Source organism: Eutrigla gurnardus (genome assembly GCF_963514095.1).
Source record: "Eutrigla gurnardus genome assembly, chromosome: 14".
Taxonomy (NCBI): Eukaryota; Metazoa; Chordata; class Actinopteri; order Perciformes; family Triglidae; genus Eutrigla; species Eutrigla gurnardus.
This window is the reverse complement of record NC_139937.1, coordinates 20,192,906-20,216,262: the sequence shown is the minus strand read 5'-3', so window position 1 is coordinate 20,216,262 and position 23,357 is coordinate 20,192,906. Positions and strand designations below refer to the sequence as shown.

At 47.6% G+C, this 23,357-nt stretch overlaps 3 protein-coding genes across 3 annotated transcripts; 1 reads left to right on the top strand and 2 right to left on the bottom strand.

Annotated features, from left to right (window-relative positions):
• Positions 1–375: 375 nt before the first annotated feature.
• On the top strand, positions 376–3,098 carry lysmd1 (LysM, putative peptidoglycan-binding, domain containing 1). Its single transcript, XM_084027557.1, has 3 exons — positions 376–879; positions 1,366–1,685; positions 1,859–3,098. Exons 1-3 carry the CDS (start codon positions 709–711, stop codon positions 2,031–2,033), a joined length of 666 nt encoding a protein of 221 aa, XP_083883683.1. The 5' UTR covers positions 376–708; the 3' UTR covers positions 2,034–3,098.
• A 156-nt stretch (positions 3,099–3,254) lies between these two features.
• On the bottom strand, positions 3,255–9,269 carry tnfaip8l2b (tumor necrosis factor, alpha-induced protein 8-like 2b). The gene is made up of 3 exons (XM_084027558.1): positions 9,095–9,269; positions 4,853–5,175; positions 3,255–4,128 (listed from the first exon to the last, which is right to left on the bottom strand). The coding sequence occupies exons 2-3, from the start codon at positions 5,168–5,170 to the stop codon at positions 3,886–3,888; spliced, it is 561 nt and encodes a 186-aa protein (XP_083883684.1). The 5' UTR covers positions 5,171–5,175; positions 9,095–9,269; the 3' UTR covers positions 3,255–3,885.
• A 3,447-nt stretch (positions 9,270–12,716) lies between these two features.
• LOC311024939 (soluble guanylate cyclase 88E-like) lies at positions 12,717–22,531 on the bottom strand (the record flags this gene model as incomplete). The annotated part of the gene is made up of 16 exons (XM_084027552.1): positions 12,717–13,089; positions 13,721–13,839; positions 14,593–14,682; positions 14,939–15,048; positions 15,509–15,665; positions 15,938–16,084; positions 16,323–16,469; positions 16,793–16,922; positions 17,018–17,138; positions 17,227–17,352; positions 18,482–18,626; positions 18,713–18,970; positions 19,693–19,784; positions 20,536–20,710; positions 21,409–21,541; positions 22,404–22,531. The coding sequence occupies 16 exons, from the start codon at positions 22,529–22,531 to the stop codon at positions 12,717–12,719; spliced, it is 2,451 nt and encodes an 816-aa protein (XP_083883678.1).
• Positions 22,532–23,357: the final 826 nt, after the last annotated feature.

Below are 23,357 nucleotides of genomic sequence, written 5' to 3'. Positions count from 1 at the left end.
CGTTGTCTAAATTAAAACACAAACACAGTTCCGTTTTGAGGTGATAAATAGTTTTGATATCAAGTTGTTTCTTCTTAATTTGGACAACCGTCACAACGCCATAACGAGGCCACTTACAATATTTTGCATTTGCTTGGTTTTTGACATGCTTTAAAAAAAAAAAAAACATCAGCTCAAATATAAATTTGAAATATCAAAGAAGATATATGACATACAAGGTGTGTCTAACGCTCAGAAAACTGCAGAAATGTTTATCCCTTTCGGCTTTATTATTGTTCAATGAATAACTGTAATTTCACTTGTCTGTGAATGCAGCGCACGCGAAGCCTCCCTTGACCGGTGGTCCTGAACGCAGCATCAGCAGCCATGGCAACACATGACAGCCCGCAGCGGACGGCGAGAGACGCCAACTTCCTCGGCAACTTTTCAGGTGATTGTTTGACAGCTGTGGCAGGGGAGAGTTGTTGTCAACTAAGTTGTTGTCGTCATCTGCCACGTTGCTTCGACAGGTGACGAAGCAACTAAAAAAAACAACAACTCGCGTCACCGTTAATTAAACTAGCTAGGGTGAGGGTATGAGTTAGCTCCCGGGCTAGCTAAGCTGCTAGCTGATGATCGCGATGTGAGTGACGTGGAAGTTTGCTGGTCGCCGCTACTCATCGGCGTTTCTTCGGGGTGCCCGACTTAACGCCAACCCGCTCCGGCACCATGTCCGGGGAGCGAGCGCCGTTGCCGCCCGGAGGGAAGGGCCTTCTCCGCGGGAGCCGCGCCCGGTCCTACGGCAGTCTGGTCCGGTCCCCGCTGCGGCAGAGTCGCGTCGAGCACCACGTCGAGCCCGGAGACACGCTGCCGGGCCTGGCCCTGAAGTACGGAGTCTCTGTAAGTACTAGTGCTCTTTATTTATTACTCAGGGTTCGTTTTAGTGCCGTGTTTTTAGGTTTGAAAAGTGCTTGGATTTAGAATAAAGTGTGGAAAAGGTGTAGGGACCATGATTCTTCCTTAATTCATGCCTGAAGGAGACCTATTAGATATGCCATCAATATGATGTCATGCTTCCCAATGGAATACCCACTTTTTTAGGGATGCAAGTCATTAATATAATAATTTTACCTGTTATTTAACTGTAGTGTTTAACCTCATTATCGTTTGTTTGTGTCTCATTTGAAGTGAATTTAAGTTGTCAACACGTTCGACTCTAATATCAGAAATCACAAGTAGCACCTTTTAGTTTAATGTACTCATGTATTTGATTGTTATGAGACTTGGTTAATAAAGAGTGCTGTCCAGATTGTGATTCTAGTTGTTTCATGTAATTAAGCTTTAGTCGAGTTTACAAACGTGTGATGAGGAAATCTTCTCTTCCAGACGGAGCAGATCAAGAGAGCCAACAGGTTGTACACCAACGACTCCATATTCCTGAAGAAGTCCTTGTCGATCCCGGTCCCATCGGACCTGGTCCCGTCCGACCCGGACCATGGCGGTAACGGTCTGGGTCTGGCCGAGGAAGACGTTGCTGGGCATTTCACTCTAAACGGGCGCTCGCCGAGCTCCTCCGACAGGAAGCAAGCCGACGACACCGAGAGGACGTCGGACCTGAGTCCGGTGGAGTTCCTGAAGAGGTTGGACGGCCTGATCAGTCAGTCGAAGCAGGCGGCCGTCCGAGGATGCCAGGACGCCGAGAAAAGGTGCGACCTCGCAGACTATTTACACTAACAGGCCGCTGTTTACACGTTGTAAATACTTAACACACGCCCGACATCGCTGAACCACTTCCTGTCGGACCGGTTTGATATTTAAGTATTTAACTGTGTGAATCCTATCAGACTCACCGTTTCTTTCTTCCGTTTGTTCTCCGCAGGGTCGCCGCCTTAGAATCGGCGTGCACCAGCGGGGCGTCGGACTGGCGGCCGCTCACGAGGTCGCAGAGCGTCACCTCCAGGATTCAACGGCAGCAGGCGTCGCACGTTCCCCTCACCGTCACCAGACTCACCGAGAACCTGAGGGACCGGGAGGACGAGATCTTCCAACTGTGACACGGGAGAGGACTTTCTGGACCTGCAGGATCCACGAGCCTCCCCGATTAACTGGACATCTGGTCCTTTTATCTGCCATTTAAAATAGACCTGATCACGGGGAGTCACACTGCCTTTTTAACCACTTCCTGTTTATTTCTTAGACAAACTGAAGATCCGGAGAGCTCGCTCCCCATTGCTGAGCGGCTCGCTGGACGTTCAGAGAATATGTTCCTTGATGCCACAGAGTCGTTTTGTAAACCTGCTTACATTTTTATCAAATCAAATTCACGCAAGTCCCGCCCCCTTCTGACACAAAATGATAATGTGCCAATCAGCTGTCAAACGAGCGATGAGAGTCGGCAGGCGAGCAGGCGGACGCCAGATCTGAAGAGGACCTCAGAAAATAGACGAGCCAATAAAAAGCCCAAAACACTTGTGAGTGCGTCGCCGTGAAAAGACGCCACATTGAGTGCTGTTTCACCAAAGTCCAAAACCACCGTCTGTTGCGTCTGGTGGCCGATCAGAACGGAGACGGGATTAAAACGCAGCGACAGATGCTTCGCTTGGTGGTAAAACCCAAACCGTGCTGTGAAACGCCGTTAAAGGAGCGTAGACGTGAGACGGGAATCCTTTCTGCTGGTGAACCTTTATTCAGGTTCCTGCTGTAGATCCTGAGACGCTTCAGTTGACCCAAAACTGTTAGTCACATGACTCCTGGTGCTGTTTGTCTACCTTGCAGCCTGATGATGCTCTCTGACTGTATTCATGGAAATAATATTGACCATGTTCACTGGAAGAGCACATTGCTATTTATATCAAACTCCCATTTGTTTCTTCCTAGAAAACATCAGCTCAGACCAACCAATTATATCACAACATCCACCCAATCGCTGTTAAGCCCCGCCTCCTGTTTCTGTCAGAGAGACATCACCATGCAGAGAGAAGTTTCAGCTCCACAGTGGAAAACACTATTACAACATCAAGATGACACCTTTTCATGGTGATATAAACACTGTTTATGTAACATATTTAATAACTTTATTTTAAGAAATGTTTTACATTTTTAGAGTTGAGAAATGTGATCGTAGTTTGTTTCTAATCACTACTGAATTACTAACTACTGCAAATATTTATTTTACCGCCACAATTCCCAATGAGTCTGGAAAGTAAACAGTGATAAAGAAATGTATGTCGAATGTAAATGGTTTGCATTAAAGACACTGAGACTGTTCCAGAAGCTGCGGAGGCTTGATTATTATTTATTGTCTGTATTTATTCACAATGTCTGCCAAGTAAAACCAAAGAATAACACCAGTGTGTGTGATCTAATGTTCAGAAAAACATGAATTATCAGATTAACATTGGACACTCAACATGTTTTGAAGTGTTGCTGTGTGTCATTATGTGCTGCGGGTCACATGCTTTGTTATTGGCTGCATTGTCTTCAGGAAATACATTACATGCAGTTGCTGCTGTTGGCCAGCAGATGGCAGTGCAGCGTTACAGTGGTGCGGTCCCTCTCTGGGTTACATCAGTAGTTCTCAATGAAAACACCTCAAGCGCTCAAATATTTAACATCCGGTGAGTTTTCATAAACCAATAAAACAGCGTTTTTGTATTCAAGTTTGGTTTCTGTGAACTTGCCTCGTCACAAAGATGCAGAATCTGATCTAAACATTAAAACTCGAGGGACGAGTCGACTGCTTTGATCCCACGGTTTCCGTGACAACGATGGGCCGGTTGGTTCTCGGAGCACCTGTCCTGCGTTGCCAGTCCTCAGCAGAAAGACACTTTTTTTTTGTCCAACAGTTGTGAGTCTGTGACGAGTCCGCCTGTCGCTCTCTCCCAGTGTCTGTCTGTCTGCGGCGCGTCATATCGTGCCGTCCTCCATCAGTTTGTCAAGTCCTTTGCAGATCTTGGTAAGGTTGGGTCTGAAGGGCCCGTCCGGCTCGAACAGTTTGGTCAGCAGCTCGGGGTCGGCGTAATGGTTGAAGACGTGGTTGATGCGGCCGTGGGACTTGGGGGTGAGGTGGGTCTGGACCAGCTTCAGAAGCAGATCCCTGCAGCTGGTCAGGAGCTCGGCCATCACGGCTTTGTCGAAGGTGAAGTCCACCTGGAACCAGAACCACAATGCTGTTACTCAGGTTGGTACGGGTGCTTGGAAATCCTTGAAAACAGTTGGATTTTAGTGTGGTGTTTTCAAGGTTTGAAAAGTGCTTGGATTTAGAATAAAGTGCTTGAAAGGGCTTGAAATGTCTCTTTTATGTGATGATATAATAGAGAAAAGAAGATCTCCATATTTGAGGGACTGAAAACAGCATTTTTCTGACATTTCTTTATGAAAAATGACTTTTGATGATGAACAGATGATGAAAATAGTTGGTGATTATATTTCTGTGGATCTGTTAGTGGAATTAGTTTTCCTTTCATTTGTGGTCCTTCTGTAAAAAGCTGTCTCCAAACATCATGTTGGTTGTTTAGAGGACAATAACATCTCATTTAATGTGATGAACAAGTGACATAATAAGTAGACTGAATACTGAGGATTGGATTGATACAAATATGTAGTTTACCACAGCTGGAAGGTGCTGGAAAAGCATGGAAATACACCTTGAAAAGTGCAGAGAGAATGCAGCTTTAAGGACCTTGTTGTCTCATGGTTCAAACCCGTTAAAGTTCTGTCGTGTTATGGAAGCAGAGAAGTTAAACTAAACATTGACTGTTGAACTGAACGATTATGAAAGGATTGTTTCCTCTGTTTTAATGAGTTTATTATTCTGGTGGGATTAATGCGTTCCTACATCCTGGACATTGAGGCGTGAAACATGTGAACGCACCTCGTAGAAGCTGATGGCCGTCATGGCGCCCTGGTGCAGCTTCTTCTTGAAGTCTGTGGCCACGCCCAGCTCCTCGGTGCTGAAGCGGTTGTTCTTGAACAGCAGGCCGATCTTCACGGCGATCTTGATCAGGTTCTTGATCACCTTCTGGGCCTCCGCCCTGTTGCCGGAGTGGCCTTTGGAGACCCGGTACAGCTCGTCCAGGATCTCGCTGGTGGTGTCGTCGATGAACATCTGGATGGAGCTCTTGGAGGCGACGCTGGTGAGGATCTTCTTCTGCGCCTTCAAGGCCATGTCTTTGGCACTGAAGGCGTCCATGTTGCCTAAACGGGACAAGGAACACATTTGTTCACGGTTAAAGTGTGCCTGGAGACAGTTGGGTGATTTTAGACTGCAAGTAAGCTCATTTTAAACCAATAAAAAAGCTGAATCCTCATCAGACGATAAGCGGTCGGTTCCCAGGGTTCTTGTTTCCCTGCATGACACCGAAGCCTGCTTCAACGTGATTGGTCAATACTCTCAGACTACAAGCAGAAACCAGAAAAGAGGAAGAACGACATTTTCACATCTCATGGTTGCGGGGTTAACCGCCATTTTCAACAGCCAAACGCTGGTTTTTACTCATCAGACTGAATGTTCACCTCTCAGCGAGACGTCGCCGACCCTTCTCTAACAGACGTCTGAACGCTGTTGTTGTGTCACGTCGGTTAGTTTGTGTGCCTGACATGTGAACCAGGAGGGACCAGAACCATGGAAGAGAGGCTTTAATTCCCCCCCCTGAGACCTGGACCACACCCAGAATCCCTCACAGACCACCCCCCCCCGGGAGGTCATCAGCATGCAACCCGCCCGCTACGACACCACGACACTCTTTATCTTTGACTGTCAACACTGAAAAGTAACAAAGTACCTTTGCTTTAGTATTTAGTTTAACTTTGTACTCCTCGCATGTTAAAACAGGTTTGTTACTTTAGTTTTATTTGCATTTCTTGACTTGAGAAAATCCAGCCAGTGCTAAAAACTACAAGTAGTAAAAGAATGTGTACTCCTTGACTACAGAATGTTTGTACTTTTGACTCCTCTGAATAAGACTGAAAGGTTAAAGTCCCACATCGTTAAACTAAAGATGTGATAAATCCTCCTCACATCTCCGATCTACACACTCTCATAAAGAACCTTTTACAACTCGTTAATCTTTCCACTTCATCTACTTGGAGTAAAATTAGTAAAATAATAGGAATCGATATGCATCAGTGCTGCGGCGCCGTCTTCTGTGTCTCCTCTGCCACTTCCTGTCGTTTGGCGTCTCCTTCACACATTTAAACACAGAGACCTCAGACCGTTGCTGTGATCTCCTGTGAGCTGTGAGTCCCTGAACCCCCCTCCAGCCTGTGTGGGCAGGTCTACAGCAGGTCTACAGCAGCGAGGACACCGCATAGCTGAGCAGGTCCCAGCCTGCTCTTCCCAGATTGCATCAGTGGCGAGGCGGGATCGGAGCACGGCGAGCCCGGCGGAGCTGTGAGACAATGATGTGTTCTGGACAGGAAGTCGGCTTCCCACTGGTTCCTGATGGGATTCTGTTACTCACAAAACAAACTGGGGCTGCTCGCTAAGCTAACATGAGGCTAACGGGACCACATGAGCAAGAGTAAACCAGGCAGAGTAGTCGCTGTGGTAACGGTGTCCTCTCATTTAACCGCTTGTTGGCAACGTACCGTAGCCGTAGTAGTTGAACACTTATATATTAGCTGGTGACAGATCAGCCTTCACAATCTACACTCTGAGACACTCTCAGCTTCCTGTTTGCGTCTCCCGTCGCCTAGCAACCAGCTGCGGTTGATTAAGAAAGAGAAGAGGTAACTAACATTAGAAACATGGTCTCTGGCCTCGTTCCAGTCAGATATGATATTTGAGAATCTGATGCTGCATGATAGATTTCAGGCTCAGAGAGTTTACTGCTGCTGCTGCTGATCCCGTCACATCCAACATCCCGTCGCCAAAATGCATCCTGGGATACGTCGGGCCATGAAGGATCCAATCAGGGAAAGGTTCAGATGAACCTCAGAATGCAGGTTTGGCTGATCGGCACCACCGCTGTAATTTCAGGTATCGAACCACAAACACAGAAAGGCCGACTCATTTACAGGTTTTTCAACTCATTCCTTCACCATGGCAACCCCCCACATCATTAAGTGGATCCCAGCAGCAACATCCATATTAATCAAAGAAAGTGTCACATTGTAACGTGGGCTTTGTTCGGATCCCCGCGGGGAATTAAAGAACGTTCATTAGATTAATTTCCCTGAATTGAGATGATGGACGTGGAGCAGCGTGATGTTTCACATTCATACTTCAACATCGGCGTATTTCATAAAAGGAATGTCAGGGACGTGAGATGAACAAACGCTGTTTGTTGAATGCAGGTCTGAGATCAGATGGAGGCCGTTCTGAAGAGAGCCTTGAAGCGTGGCAGCGGCTCGCCGGCATCAAACCTCTTCACCGTAACGACCGTCGGCCACATCGAGGACACTTCTGAGTGCGGAGCATCGATGTTTCCTCCACGGACGGATTGAAGTTACCGGCTCTAGTGTTTGTTTCCCAGCTGAGGGCTGAGCACGGAGAACAGAACCTGGTCTCAGAGATCCAGCAGGAGTCTGAGTCTGGTTGAGGGCAGCTGATTGGTGGAGACGTCCAGGCAGAGAGGTAAATATTTAGCATTCCTGAGACGACTCCAGCATTCAGCCTCAGTGTTTACATACATGTAGGAACCTGTGTGTGTGTGTGTGTGTGTGTGTGTGTGTGTGTGTGTGTGTGTGTGTGTGTGTGTGTGTGTGTCGTTTCCAGGATGTTTGTGAGTTTAAGTATGTAGATTAATCCGTAGTCGCCCATTGGACTTTTAAAACCTTGAGTTCGGCATTTTGGATTCTTGCCACCAGTAAAAGGAAGTGACCATATTTGGAGTGTGGAGGGGCGACGGATGGATCTGATGAACACAATCGGCAGAGCAGCACCCTTACTGGATCTGGATCCATGTGGATTCTGGTGTGAAGCTGCTAACACATTTAGTTTCATGATTCAAGGTCAACTTTACAGGTAACTAGCATTGGTAGCGTGGTAGAGACCTGTCAATCAGCAGGTAAGCCCCGCCCCCTAAAGCATCCCCTGCTTTCTGGTCTGGTGGACTCTAAATGGACCATAATGTACTAAATGAACATCATGCTGGATTAAAGAAGACTTGAAACTAGAGATTGAGACCATAAACTCATGTTTACAATGTTTACTGAGATAATACATCAAGAGAGAAGTAGGACCATTTTCTCATAGACTTCTATACAAGCAGAGAGGAGTCGCCCCCTGGTGGCCAGCAGAGAGAATGCAGCTTTAAGGCCATTTAGAACGAGAGGTTGCCTCGTTACTGAACATCCTCTCTGACTCCCGTCAGGTCTGTTAGCTGCAGCCTTTGATCGGATCACAATGAGAACGTTCCAGAAAACAACAACAGAAGAGCTTCAGATGAAAACGAGGAGGTCATAGGTGAAAGGTCAACGCTGAGCAACGAGGGTCGTAATGACTGTTCAGCCTCTCCTGCTGATGAACCAGCGTGGATTAAACCAGGTTCACGTGGGTCTGCTCTCTATCTTTAACTTCTGTTTAACTTTCCGTCTGGTGGCGCCTTCTTTTGACAAATCTTCTGTTTTTGTCCTTCTGATGAATCATTTCCTCTAAAAAGCAGATATTGCAGTTTCTCTCTCAATATTGCACAACTCCTGTGAGCTGCCGTTGCTCAACGCAGCTGCGACGCCTCGAAGGGAAGCGAAACAAGCAGCAGCGGGCTCAAAAAAGGGCGCCGAGGCCCCTCGGCTCGCATTCGCCCCTCGTTTTCGGGCCGTGAGTGACATCACACCCGTAACCCGGCCTTTATCTGAGACTTCTACGCTCCGGATCGAAGGAGGCCAGCGGAGGAGGGAAAGTCCACCAGGGATCTGAGTTGAGCAACGTGCGAGAAAACACCCGTGAGTCCTACACCGCCGGACTTGTCCCAGCATGTGAACATCTCCAAACCCCAGATGGGGAGGTGACAGGAAGTCCCGGTCCGAGTCCCTGTCCGAGTCTCTCTCCTCGCCGGCGGCGGTCAACGAGCTCCTCAACTACACACAACGAGGCAACGCAACCCGAACCTGCACCCGGAGGATTTACTACTTAGTTAAACTTGTCACATGAACATAGCAGAGGTGGTCTTACCTGTGTGACGGGTCCCCCTCCCTGCTGGTCTGTGTCGGTCTCTCTGGTCTCCACTCGTTGGCTTAGCGAGACCCCTTCATGTCCAGCGAGAGCAGAACCAGAACCAGAACCTGAACCCCCTCAGCCCTCCTGCAGCGCCTCTGTCCGTGCTGCTGCCGTCTTAAGATAATGTTCAGTTGTACTTCCTTGAGGAACTAAAGTGCTATGACACACCCCTCTGAGAGTGAGTGTGTGTGTGTGTGTGTGTCTGTGTGTGTCTCTCTCTCTCTCTCTCTCTCGTCACACCTTGGCGCTCTCTCGCTCGTTCTTGCTTTCTCTCTCGCGCTCTTTCTCTCTCTCCCCCTCCCTCTCTCTATCACTCTCTCTCCCTCCCTCTCTATTGCTGTCTCCCTCCCTTTACTCTCTTCCCCCTTTCCCCTCCCTCTCCCTCTCTCTCTCCCCCTCTCTCTCTTCCCCCCTATCTCTCTCCCCCTTCTCCCCCCTCTCTCTCTCCTGTATTGCTGACGTTTGGCCTCTGCTTGTTCTGACAAGTGAAAACCCCAGAAAGAATTTACCCATAATCCCGGGATGCAGCCAGCTGAAAGGGGAGGGGCTTAACCCTTTTTTTGTGTGTTCACCTTGGCTGGAATGCAGCTCCTGTCAGAGCCCCCCCCCTCCCATGTGTCTCCTATTCAAGGTAGAATCACAACAGTGAGTAGCGTGTTTCTACACGTCGTGATATCATTGGTCGGGACCAGCTGATGGAAGCACGTGTCATATATTTGTATTTTCCAATGAAGTTGCTCCCCGGTTTTCAGTCCCTCAAATATGGAGATCTTCTTTTCTCTGTTATATCATATATTATGTCATCACATATGCATTTCAAGCACTTCAAGCACTTTTTAAACCTTGAAAACACCACACTAAAATTCAAGTGTTTTCAAGGATTTCCAGCACCTCTACCAACCCTGTATGAATGGAGCTCTGTTTGAGCCGTTTAACCCTTGTTTGAGTGGAATATAAATCCAGATGTGGGTGATATAGATTATAATCAACGCTTGTTGTTCACGCCGGAGCAACGAGTCTCGGCAACATCAGCAAACACGGAGTCCTGAATCCAGCGATTCATTTAGGACCAGGAAGTGTCCCCCGATCCTCCGACTGTTGATCTGTGGGTTTATGTGAATGGCAACCAGCTGCTGGCCCACGCCGCCGTCCAATAGATTCGCGCAAGCGTTAATGGTTACCAGACGCCGGGGTTAAAGGTCACGCTGAGAACCCAGCTGGACTAAGGAGTGTCTGGAGGGGAGCGCCGGCCCACCAGAGCCTCCCATCCAGATCTTGACACACACCTGCCTCTTTGTTTGGCCTCCCACTCTGCAGCCCTGCTGGGGCAGAGCCACGGTTAACTGTGCAACTGCAGAATGAGGTCTGTCACCGTGGCAACAGACAGGAAGTAGTGCTTAAGCGGTTTCCTGATGGCTTCCTCTTTATCGTGTAATGACATCTCACAAGGAAACATCAGCGAGGAGCACTCTGCTTCGTGTGTGTGTGTGTGTGTGTGTGTGTGTGTGTGTGTGTACCTGCCTCACCGCCGTACTGTACTCGGCTCACACACTCTTCAGGTTATGAGATAATCAGAGGAACTTCAATTATTTCACTTATGTTTCATTAAAGGATTGTTTGGACCTTCCAGCCACACACACACACACACACACACACACACACTATGGCAGCGTGTTATCACCCGGTGACTAAGAAGGGAATAACTGACCTCATAACCACAGAGGTCAGGTAACTACGCCTGCAGGTCTGCAGGCTGAATGGGACGGAGGATTCGGCGAGGGATTTGGCGAGCTTATCGGCGCTCCATCTTCCCGCTCGCGGCGCGGTGAGACGGATCAACGGTTCAGGGAGATTTCATTTGATCGGTCTGCAGCTAACAGGGATTCACTTCCTCCACATCAGCTCTCACTTGGGTTTTTATATATGTGAAGAACTTCTGGGAACCAGAGAGAGTCTCTCATTGATCCTGGTCCCTGATTGATCCTAGTCTCTGATTGATCCTAGTCTCTCATTAATCCTGGTCCCTGGTTGATAGAAATGAATATGCTATTTGTATTCAATTTACTACTAGAACAGGTTTACATGTTTTCATGCTCTCTGAAATGCTGTTTTAACTCCTGCCCCTCCCTCCCCAAAAAGCCCTGATTGGTCAGCTGGCCCTCTGTCTTGATTGGTCAACCTCTGAGTGTGTTGGTTAGAAATGCCTGCCCCCTCACCAGAACCAGAACCAGGACCAGGAGTTGTTCTGCTGAGTCATAGCGATGAAAGTGAAGGTTAGCCTCTTGTTCTTCGGCTCCTCTTCCTCCCGAAGTTCACGAGTTTAACTTGCAGCTGAAGATGTGAAGCAGAAAACGGCGTCTTGCCGACATGGTGCCTTCAGGCTCAGCCGGGATTTTAAAGTGTTGTAGCAGTTCTCCAGAAGGAGAGCCAACGCAGCTCTGCAGATGGATGTCTGGCTACTAAGCTGGAGGCTAGTTAGCTAGAGGCTAGTTAGCTTGTCACAAGGCTCTCGTCAAAGTGCTGCAGTCAAAGAGGACCTGTTACTCTTCCCCTCGTTCCTTCAGCGAGTTTCTAGTTTGTTGTTCATGTTAAACGTCTCCAGAGAGTCTAAGAAGCCAAGTCCAGGTCCAAAGGGGGATCCTGTCCCCCCACAGAGACTCTGATGCTTCTTGTTTCTACGCTGATGACATGCGTCGGTTTCTGTTTAACGAGTAGATGAGAGACGGCATCGTGATCTTAATGACAGACAAATGAAAACAGCAGTTTTAGTGTCTGTACATCCAGGTTTATATAAATAATCTTTATCATATCACACGGAGACAAACACAGAGCCAACAACCAAAACGCCTACTGAGAACTACACGTCTAGTTTAAACAAAGGAAAATACAACCTCCATGTCTACGAAGCATCCATAGAATTATTAGAGTTCCTTCTCAGTTAAAAAGTCATAAAATAGCTTAATTTTCCAAAACATCCCGTGATTTGTTGACAGTGTACATTTTTCACATAATTCCTGTAGCGGTTATATGATGAATGTCTCATAGAGCTGGAACATAATAACATGTAAGACACCAAATAGCATAAATAAAGAAATAAACTGAACAACTGATGAAGTTAGTCTGCATGTGCTGTTAGTGCGGCGAGAAGATCTACTTCCTGTTCCTGTGAACAGGCGACATGAAGGAGGCATGTTGTGAAATCTGTAAATTGTTAAATATTCATGCTGTTTATGTAACCGATGTTTAAAAACAGCACATTCTCCATTTCTTACGTGTGAGTGATCCTGCATTTTGAAGTTAGACACTTTGAGTGCGTCTTGCAATCAAAGTTCTGAAGCGTTTGGTAAATGTTTCACAAACGTTGCCTTTTAGTAAAAGTGGAAAATATTTAAAAGCCTCACTGGTGGTTTTTTGGTTTAAATTGCAGTTTTTTTCTGGAAGCCTGAACGTCTCACGACATGTCTAACTGGCCGGTCATCACTAACCACGAATGTTACAACACGGTGAAAGTATGTGAACTGCAATGATGTGTGCAGAGTCGTCATGTGATGTCACGCCGTGACCTCACGCCGTGACATCACAGGATGGAGCAGCTGGCGCTGCGCATGGGCAGGCCGGTGGGCAGCTTGGCGTACTGCTGCCTGAAGCTGTGCCTCTTCATGCTGAGTAGTGGACCCGGGTTCTCCAGACCGTCGGTGGGCGAGGGGGGCTCCAGCACCACGGTGGTGGCCTGCGGCACCTCCAGCCTGGCGCCCTTGTTGTTCTTAGTCTTTCTGGCTCCCTCCTTCTCCTGAGGCTCGGCTGAAATGGCGGGGGGCTCATTAGTGGCCTCTGGTGGCGGCGGCGGGTCCAGCGGGAGGTCGCTGGGACTCGGCTTCCCCTCGGCCTGGTCCTCGCTGCTGGGGATGTTGAGGTTGGAGCCCAAACACTTCGTGTTTTCGCTGGTGGAGCTGGAGGTTTACAGGCAGAGGGTTAGTGGGTCCTGGAGGACCTCCATCACTACTACAGACTCACTATCCAGACATAGTCCTCTACATGATCCATTCCATATGGTCTTCTACATAGTCCTCTACACAGTCCTCTACATGTTCCTCTACATAGTCCTCTATATGGTCTTCTACATAGTCCTCTATATGGTCTTCGACATAGTCCTCTATATGGTCTTCGACATAGTCCTCTACACAGTCCTCTACATAGTCCTCTACATAGTCCTCTATATATAGTCCTCTATAGTCCTCTCCCTGTATAATAAGCAGTGGATCAGTGAGACCATCAGGTTGGTTCCTGCTCTATAATCATATTCCAGATCATCAGATTTGTCCTCTGACATTATTGCACCCATTTCCAACAGGATCAATACATGTATAATGTATAATGATGATCCAGATTCGGGTTTTGAGCTGCTGGGCTGCTTTGTGTTTGTGTTGGTTCACAGTTTCACTATATTGTTCAGTTCCTGGTCTGCATGACTCCTCCAAACACACACCAGCTCCTCAAACAGCCTCAGTGGGCTTCCTGTCTGGTGCTGAGGGGGGTAATCTGGGTCCAGACTGAGACCGGATCAGAGGAGGTTCTACTCACCCAGTAGAGCTCTTGTCCTCGCAGTCCTTCTGTTCGCTGCTGTACCGGAGCTCCGCGGGGGTCTTGAAGGACAGATCCCTCTTCCCTTTGAGCCAGTAGGTCTTCATGTAGCCTTTACCCTGTTGGCCAGGACGCTGTGTTAGACGTGGTCCATCTACAGGAAGTGGACGTTGTCATGGTGACGTCACTCAAAAAACAACCCAATCATCTTGAATTAGATGTTCAGAAATCATAAGGTCTCCCTACGACGGCGTTTCAGGGCCACAACACATGGAGCCGAGCGAGGGGGAGGGGTTTATTACGATGCTATTTATGCTAGCTAACGTCCCATGAAGGTACATGAAGGTACTAATGAATCCATCCCGACGTGTGACAACGCCTCGTTAAGGTCCTTAGGATGATGATGCTGATGCTTATTGTTGGTTTTATTGATCTGAGGCCAAAGTGTCATCTTATGGGTGTTTATTGATCAGGCAGGTGGGCTAAGATGCTTTCGCTTGTTGTCATAGCAACGGCAAACATCCAGTGTTAGCAGAACCAAGCAACTTGTTTATGTCTGCCCCCCCGACTCCGTTTGCTTTGTGTACTCCGTCCTACACTCTGCATTAATGGAGATAAATTAAAACTTGTATTTTTGTATCCTCTACTCTTTAAATCAAGTTTTATTTCTCACATCCTGATAGTGAGCTTCTTGAATGATGAATATAAATCCCTCATTATTAAAAGCCTTTCTGACGAGTCAGAGTTGGCTTCAACAGGAAGTCTGCCGGCACAAACAGGTGTGGCGCTTGACATCAAACACGTGATCGTTGAATAACGAGCTGGAAGACTCGCAGCGAGAAAACAGGATGGACCCGCCGTGTCCTCATCACCTTCACAAAGATCTTCCCCCGCTCCTCGATGATGTAGGGCTCGTGTTCCAGGTGGTCTTTGGTGGTCTGGCTGATGTGGATCTGCATGCCCTGCTCTCACACACACACACACACACACACACACACACACACACACACACACACACACACAACCAGGTCTGAGAAACCAGCTCTATCTGCACTGAAACCTTTGAAAACCATTAAACAGGAAGTGAAAACACAAAAATGACAGGTCATTCCGTGTTTTTCACACAAACCGCCTCCCTCTCCACCAAACATGATGAAGTGTGTGTATATATAATGTGTGTGTTCTGGTGTACAACAACATGCGGGTGTGTGTATTCACCACGCCGTTGCTCTCCATCCTGGACGCCGTGTTCACCGTGTCGCCGAACAGACAGTAGCGAGGCATCTTCAGACCGACCACGCCGGCCACCACCATGCCGGAGTGGATACCTGGGGGGGTCAATGATGTTCTTCAGAAAACACCTGGATCCACCTTCTCATTGCAGAAGTTCCCCTGCACTATAAATCCCTCTCCAGCATTTATCCAGACTCCTTCAACTCAATGTAAGATGTTGGCGTGAAAACAGCGCCCCCTTGTGACAGGAAGGAAACGGTACCTGAACTGTGAGCTTCACCTCTAAATAATCTCTCTGTTGTTCTGTAAGATCTCTAGATGAGAGTCTCTGGTTTCTCCACATAGTCTGGTCTGGTCTCTGGACTAATGTGAGCCACTATCTAGACCTCTGGGGGACCACAGACACTCTCTGGTTTCCCCACATAGTCTGGTCTGGTCTCTGGACTAATGTGAGCGGTCAGCATTAAACCAACACGTTCCTGCTTGTTGTCGTAAAACTATATTAATTTGGTGAGTGATGTCATGGCGAAGCCGCCAGAGCGCCGTGGTCCTCACCGACTCTGATCTGGATGTTGTCCCCGGTGGACGGGTCTTTGAGGTGGTCTATGGAGCTCAGCATGTCCAGCGCCATGTCGCAGGTGTGGTGCGCGTGGAAGGTGGTTTTGTTGGGGACGCCGGCCACGACCATGTAGGCGTCCCGGATCGTCTCCACCTGGACAGATGGGGGAGGACATGAAACACCGGGATGTTTGTTTCTGTAAATATGTCTGAGCTGATCCAAATATAATATATTACTTATAGTTATTACAGGTTTCGGGTATTTAGGTTTTTGTCCAGTTTGAACGTCACGTTTCAACAAGCTGATCAGACCTTTTTTTTACCTTAAACCTTCATTTTTACTGTTTAAGTTTAGAAAGCAACAATAACCGTAACCAGGTAAAGGTCAAAGACGACCTTCCCGCTGAGCGACTTCCTGCCACCAACCTTGTAGACGTTGTGCTTCTCGCTGAGCGTGTCGAAGACGATGTAGATCTCGTTCAGCATGTCCACCACCTGCATGGGCGTGATGTGGATGCAGATCTCGTTGAACTTCACCACGTCGCTGAACAGGATGGTCACGTCTGGGAAGACCTGGGGCGCAGACAGACAGGGAGTCAGTACGACCTCACACGGAGAGACCGCTATTCATCACGTCATCATCAAAATATGATCAACCCTAAAAACTCGAATCACTTTGTATCGCGAAGAAACAAATATTTTCACAGATGAGATCTTTTCTCTCACATCAACTTAGCTCGACATGTCACTATGACCTCACTATGACCTCATCCATCAGCTGTATTCTGATGCTGGCATCATGCCGTCGTACCTGGCACGTCTCCAGAGCGGTGATCCCCTTCCTGAGGCGGTCGGCCACGGCTTTAGGGATCATGGCGTACAGCAGCGAGTCCCCTCTCTTCTTCTCCTCGTCCAGCTTTTTGATGATTTCCTGCAGCTGAGCGTACTTCTGTTGCTCCTGCAGGATCCGAACCGGGACAAAAGAGTCTACCGTTACAGTCTCACCCCTCTGAAAGCCCAGAAACCCTCTCTGCTTCCTCTAATCCTCTTAATCCACATTCCTCCTGCATGACTGAAGTGGATTTAAATGGCTGAAATCAATACGGGAGCCGAGCTCTCGCCTGGACTCACCTGGACTCGGACCGAGACCCGGCTGCTCTTACCTTCAGTGAACTCAGCGTATCGTATAGTTCAACTCATCAATCATACACTTATGTCATTTTAGAAGACTGTTGGTGGCCGACGTCCCTGCAGACGGAGGATCATGAGGCGGTTCATCACCTGATCCAGGGCCAGCTGCAGCTCAGCCGACTGCTGCGTCCCGGCCAGGATCAGCTCTCTGCTGGAGTCGTGCAGGTTCAGGTCGTTGACGTAGACCCCCATCTTTATCATGTCCTCCACCGTCTCGATGCTTCAACGAGGAGAAGAGAGAGAGGAACCCTGAACGAGCATTCATACATCTGTGAATCAGTGAACTCTAACACGGGATCTGGTCTGTGGTCTTACATGGGGGTCCCCAGGAAGATGAGGGAGTCCCACTGGGGGACGTACTTCATCTGGCCCTTCAGATGCAGAGGTTTCTTGGGGGGCTCCCGCATGTCCTCAAAGATGGTCTCACTGCACTTTCCTATGGAGAAGCACGGAGACGGGTCAACAGGACGCCGGCCATTAAAAAAAACAAAAAACGTGCAGGCAGGAAGTGCCAGGTCTCTGACCGGTGACGGTCTGGAAGGCCAGCAGCTCGATGTCCTCCCCTCCAGAGTTGGTGGAGCTGTTGTACTGGTTCAGGGAGCTGCTGTACTCCTGGTCTGAGCCCTTCATCTCCTCCACCAGCTTGGACTCTGATGAGGACGGGGGGGAGGTGTTAGGACGCTGTGCTGACTTCAGATCAGCCGGTCAGGCAGAAAGGGGTCACATGTGTTCTCAGATAGAGGCTAAGCCCCGCCCCTTCTCTGTTCCCCATCGGACCTTATTCTGGATCAATATGTAAAGTATTCGATGGAGAGCCACATATTTTTTTTATCTGGTTTGAATTCGACCATAAATTACACGTGATTGTCAATTTAAAGTTGAGCTGAAATGAAAAATAACTTTTTTTAACCCTTTAAGTGCAAATCTCTGCTCTTATAGGTCACCAATTTAACAATATTTTACAAATATAAAAAACATTTCTCAGGAAAATCCAATATTTTATCTTCCCTTCCCAAATATGACGTGCTTACATCATCTAGTACCGACCAACAATGTCATGACATCCATCAATCAATCAAAGTCGGAGATGGTGGTGAGCTCATCTTTTTAACCGGCCAATCAACGTTATGTCCTGTCACCATGACAACGACAGAGACTGGAATTATTCAGCTCCACTTTAAGATACAAATAGTGTTTTAATTTCCCTCTTGAGATAATTACAACTTTAGAAATATGCAGCAGTTTCATATCGTTTTATTAACAGATGTAAAAAGTCACACTGAGAGAAAAAGCTCCTTAAAAACGAAATCTTTCCTGTTCACTTTCCTTCGACACTGAAACGCCTGTAGAGTTACAGACAGAAATAAATTACATTAAATATAAATGACGGTATAAAAGAGTTCTGGCAGATTAAACAACTCTCTCCAACTGAAACGGCACTGAGCCGACGTTAAACTCCTTCACAAAGCATTTTAATACGCGTTGTTTTAGTGTGAGGACGGATTCTACGTCTGGAAACACGATAAAACAGAAGAATGCATCTGATGAACTAGAACACGACATCGCCTTGTTTTGTTAGTGTTTGAGGACGTTTGACTTAATTATAAAACAAAAGGAGCCTGAGATTAATTTCCAGCCAAGTATATGATGAATATTTGATGGCGCTCCGTCCAGATGGACGACCTTGGACATAAATGAGGGATTGATGGACGTGTGGTGGTCTGAAATGAGCCTTTTGTCTATAAATTATTCATAGTGAGATGATGGAGCGAGTCGTACCTCGTTCCTCCTCCCTATTGGCCTTCTCGTTCTCCTCGCTCTCCTCCGACTCGTCCTTGCTCAGTTTGGGGATGTTGACCTTCTGCTTGCTCTCCACCACGGCTCTCGACAGCAGCTCGAACACGTTGTTCAGATGCGTGTAGATCTGAGGAGAGACCACGGACCGGGTCAGACCACTTCAGACCGGCTCAGCTGACCCACTCAGCATGTTAAACCTGATGTTGGACTCACGTTGTCCCAGGTGAACTCCAGCATGGGCCGGATCAGGGTGAACTCCTCGTTGACCTTCTGACCCTGTAGGTCGGAGAACACCTCCTTGAGGCCGTCCCCGATGCGGTACATGGTCATGTCGCGGCGGAAGATGACGCTGAAGGGGAACATGTCGAAGAAGATGCCTCGCTTCATCGGCAGCTTCTCGTAGCCCGGCGCCGTCTTCTGCTGCGGCATCCGGTGCTTGAAGGCGGCGTTGTCGAAGTTCATCTTGTAGACCTGGAGGAGTCAACGAGTCAGAGTCAGAGAGTCAGAGTCAATGAGTTAATACAGGGGTGTCAAACTGATCCAGTAAAGGGCCGTGTGGCTGCAGGTTTTCATTCCAACCAAGCAAGAACACACCTGATCCAACCAATCAAGGTGTGAAGGCCAATCAGGTAGGTGAATAAGTCAAGTCAGGTGTGTTCTTGCTTGGTTGGAATGAAAACCTGCAGCCACACGGCCCTTTACTGGATCAGTTTGACACCCCTGAGTTAATAAGTCAGAGGCAACGAGTCAAAGATTCAATGAGTCAGAGAGTCAACGAGTCAGAGAGTCAACGAGTCAGAGAGTCAACGAGTCATAGTCTTAACGAGGTAACATTGACACATTTATAAAGTTGCAAATTTGGGACTTTATAAACTAGCCATAGCTGTTGCTACGACAACAAGTGAAAGCTACCGCTAGCATCTAGCCCAATTGATAAACACCTATAAGATGACAATTGTACATTCATGGGAAGTTAGCTAGCATAGATGCTGGTTGTTAGCATCGTTTGTCACCTAGTCTACGTTCACACTAGAGCGCCTGAATGTTTGATTCCCGTTAGATTGTATTGTGGCCAACATCGGATCCCAGTGGGGTCTGGTCTGGGTCCTGAACTGACCCGCGTGTGGAATCCTGACGAATCTTGACAAATGTTGATCTAAGTGCTGGCCCTCGACCTCGGCCGGACTACGTACCACATACGTCATCTTCTCCGTCTCCTCTTTGGACAGAATCTCCACCTCGATGTCCGTGTTGTAGAACTGCCGGCCCACCTGGGAGAGCTGCCCTGCAGGTGACAGGTGGGGGGAGGGGGGCTGTCAGGGAGGTCATGGGGGTCATAGGGGTCACGTGTTGTTTAAACTGGGGGGGTCGACTAGAGTCACGGTTTCACAGTAACAAAGTACAAATACTTTATTTTACTTGTGTATTTATTTTGACTTTGTACTCTTCCTCCCGTTCTCCGTGATTTAATATTTTAAATTAAAACTATAGGAAACCTGCAGTTCACCGATGTCTTGAATATCTTTCCTGCGTTGTCATTTACTGCAGAACTGCTTTCTGAACCGGTGAACATGATTCAGCTTTTATGATCTCCTCCTAGTAATTCAGCTGAAGGTGCAGGTTGGTTTATGTGCACTATATCAACTCATGTAGAGACGGTTCATTCTCAAACCTTTTACACTGAAATCTAGATTAAAGGTGGAATAATTTATACAAACGCTGTTTATGGAAAATATGAAGAAATCCTGACGTGGCCTTTAATAATATGTTGGAAGTTATCTTTTACCCTGAAGACACCAAACAACACAGTTATTAATTTGTTATGTATTACACTTAAAGAGGCTAAGTCCCGCCCCTTCCTGTGGAGACCATGTGACCTTTTTATTGGAAAAAAAACGATCATGGCTGTGTTGGTGATTGGCGGTCCTCTGTGGACGTTTCCGGTCCCCACTGCGCTCCGCCCGTTGCGCCGCCACGCTCACCCTGCCGCGCTCACCCCGCTGCGCTACGCCTCCGCCCGCTGCAACCCCCGTTACCTTTGACGAACTGCGTGAAGCCCTTGCGGGTGCTGCGGTAGTGCAGCGTCAGGCTCGTCTCACACTCCTCCTCCACGCAGAAGCTCGGAGGCTGAACTTTGGGAAAGGAGAAGCGGAAGTACTCGTGCAGGTTGTCCAGCTCGTTGATGAAGTCGCGAACGTTGCGTCCCAAAACCTTGAAAAAGATGGAGGAGGGCGATGATTAAACCGCGGACAGTAACCCGGGTTTATAAAAAAAAACGTTTTACATTTCATCATAGTCATTATGTAATGTAGGCCTATCTCCTCACCGTTAACCCCACAGATAGGTAACCGCTGCTCTCAGATGTTAATAACTGGGATCTTCTTTAGTTGACATAAATGTGTTTGAAGTGATGCTTTCACTGGTTGGTTGCAGCGGTAATGAGGTTGCCTCATAATACACACCGACCATCGATTTTGAAATGTTAAAAAACTCGCTCGCCAAGCGCGCGTGTGGTTGCTAATGTAACGTGGAGCATAGACAACAATGTAGACAACAACGTAGACGACAACACCGTAGACAACAATGTAGACAACAACGTAGACGACAACAACGTAGACAACAACAATGTAGACAACAACAATGTAGACAACAATGTAAAAAACGACAGATGACAACATGGACGACAATAATGTAGACAACGTAAATAACAACATGAAAAACAATGTAGACAACAACAACAGACAACAACAACGTAGACGACAATGTAGACGACAACAACAGACGACAACGTAAAAAACAACGTAAAAAACAATGCAGACAGCAACAACGTAAACATAGAAAACATCGTAGACAACAACAACGTAGACTTAGAATTGATAAAGACAACCAAAGTCGGGTCGATGTACGACCTTGAGGATCCGCTCGTATCCATAGTTTCCGATCCTCTTCACCATGTAGACCCCGAAGGCGTACATCAGCTCGTCGTGGGTTTTCCCCAGAACTTCTCCCGCCGCCTTCGCCAACCGCAGGATCAGGTTGTCACTGTGAAGTCGAGGAAAGTTAATCACTCAGCTGGTCTCTGACCCGACAAAACTCAATCACCCATTAGACTCAGACCAGTACAGGATCACAAGCAGGTCTGCTGCAGACTGCAAAGCCTGGTGTCCTAAACCAGAAGACCCAAGCAGAGCAGCCGATTCCTCCAACGATCGTTCAGATTTATAACGCCAGAGCTGATTAAACTCTGCAGATCAAAATACGTATTACTCAGAATGATCCTGAGACTGCAACAGTCGTTAAGTCAACTATTAATTATCAGGTTGATGCTGCAGGCAACATTTGACTCTATGAACTATATTAAAATATTATTAGTAAAAAGTCCATTACACCTTCCTCCCTTGGGTTCTTCTGTAATAAATCAGTGATGTGACGCTGCTGTAAGAGAATAATGCTCCACAGAACGTCACACACATGAAAACAGATTAACATGTACTTCCTGTTTCTGTTTCAAAATAAAAGGCCCAAGCATCTCTACCGAGATAATCCATTCATTTGGAACACTAAGATTTATTCTGAAAGAGTTGACTCGATTGGCTCCCAAAATTAAGAGTACCGACTTTTAAATATTATTATTATTATTATTATACAACAAATTAGCACACAATTCTTAACCTATTTCTCTCCAAAATAAAAAAACAATGAATATTGAAAAATAATATATTTTATAATCACGTTTATTATTATATTTGATATTATAATTCTCTTTCTTTCAAGTATCATTGTAAGTCAACTGAATAATATTTTCTTAAATGAGTATAACAATACATCTAGTAAACCGTGATGTGTCCTGCGATGGTTAACCGGCAGCGGCGTGTTGGATATCCAGCATCGGAGGGAAACCTACTTGTACATCTGGTGCCGGGCAAACTTGAGGTGGGGGATCTCGGCCCGGTTCTCGATCAGCCTCCACACGTCCTCGCCATAGGACTCGTTGATGTAATCGTTTACGGCCTCCAGGTACAGGCCGTACATCTTCAGAGGGTTGGAGACCTCCAGATGCGACGCCCCGCTTAACTGCTGAGCTGAGGAAACAGAAAGGGAAGAGGGGACATCTCCAAAAAAAAAGGCCGGACTAATCTCCGTCCGGGTCGGCTATTTTAACATATCGCTGCTGACAATAAGAATCCATTCTTCCACGAGGAGATGACTTGAGACAGGTGTAATGTGAGTGTTGTCTTCAGTTCACCTACATGCATGGTAGCAACCCGGTGAAGTCCTCTCCGACGCTGATTCAGGGAAATGTCTCCGCCGTGGAAAAGCTACCAGACAGAACAGCACAGGGGAGTCAGGCCGCCGCAAAGGCTCATGGGCAGTGAGGTTCAGAAACACGGCAGAAAAACGAGGAGAAACCAGGAAAGAGAAGTCTGCTCACCTGCAGTCCCTCGGTGCTGCCGAACCTGGAATCACACTGAGGCTGCCGGCGAGGCGGCGGCGGCGTCGCTGCTGCTGAGGGCTTCCACCTGACGCTGACAGGTGTTCTCTCCCCCCACACTCGTCTGTCAGGTCAATGGCTGACGGCCGCCAGAATAGCAGCACATGTTTGTGGCAGGTGGCAAAAATACTCAGGAAATGTTGTTCAGCCTCTCGGCTGCGTGGACGTTAGTGGGACTGTGGACGGGGTCCCTTTTAAAAACACATTTCCTGTGTGTGAGGTAAACGGGGTCTCAGTGTGATGTCATTAACTGGAATCGTCCTCCGCTCTGCAGCGACTCATTACAGCAGCAGGTTCCAGGCTCATTACTGCACATTTGCATAATGAGGGTCAGGTGCACATCTCACTGATGGGTGTTGTGTTGCT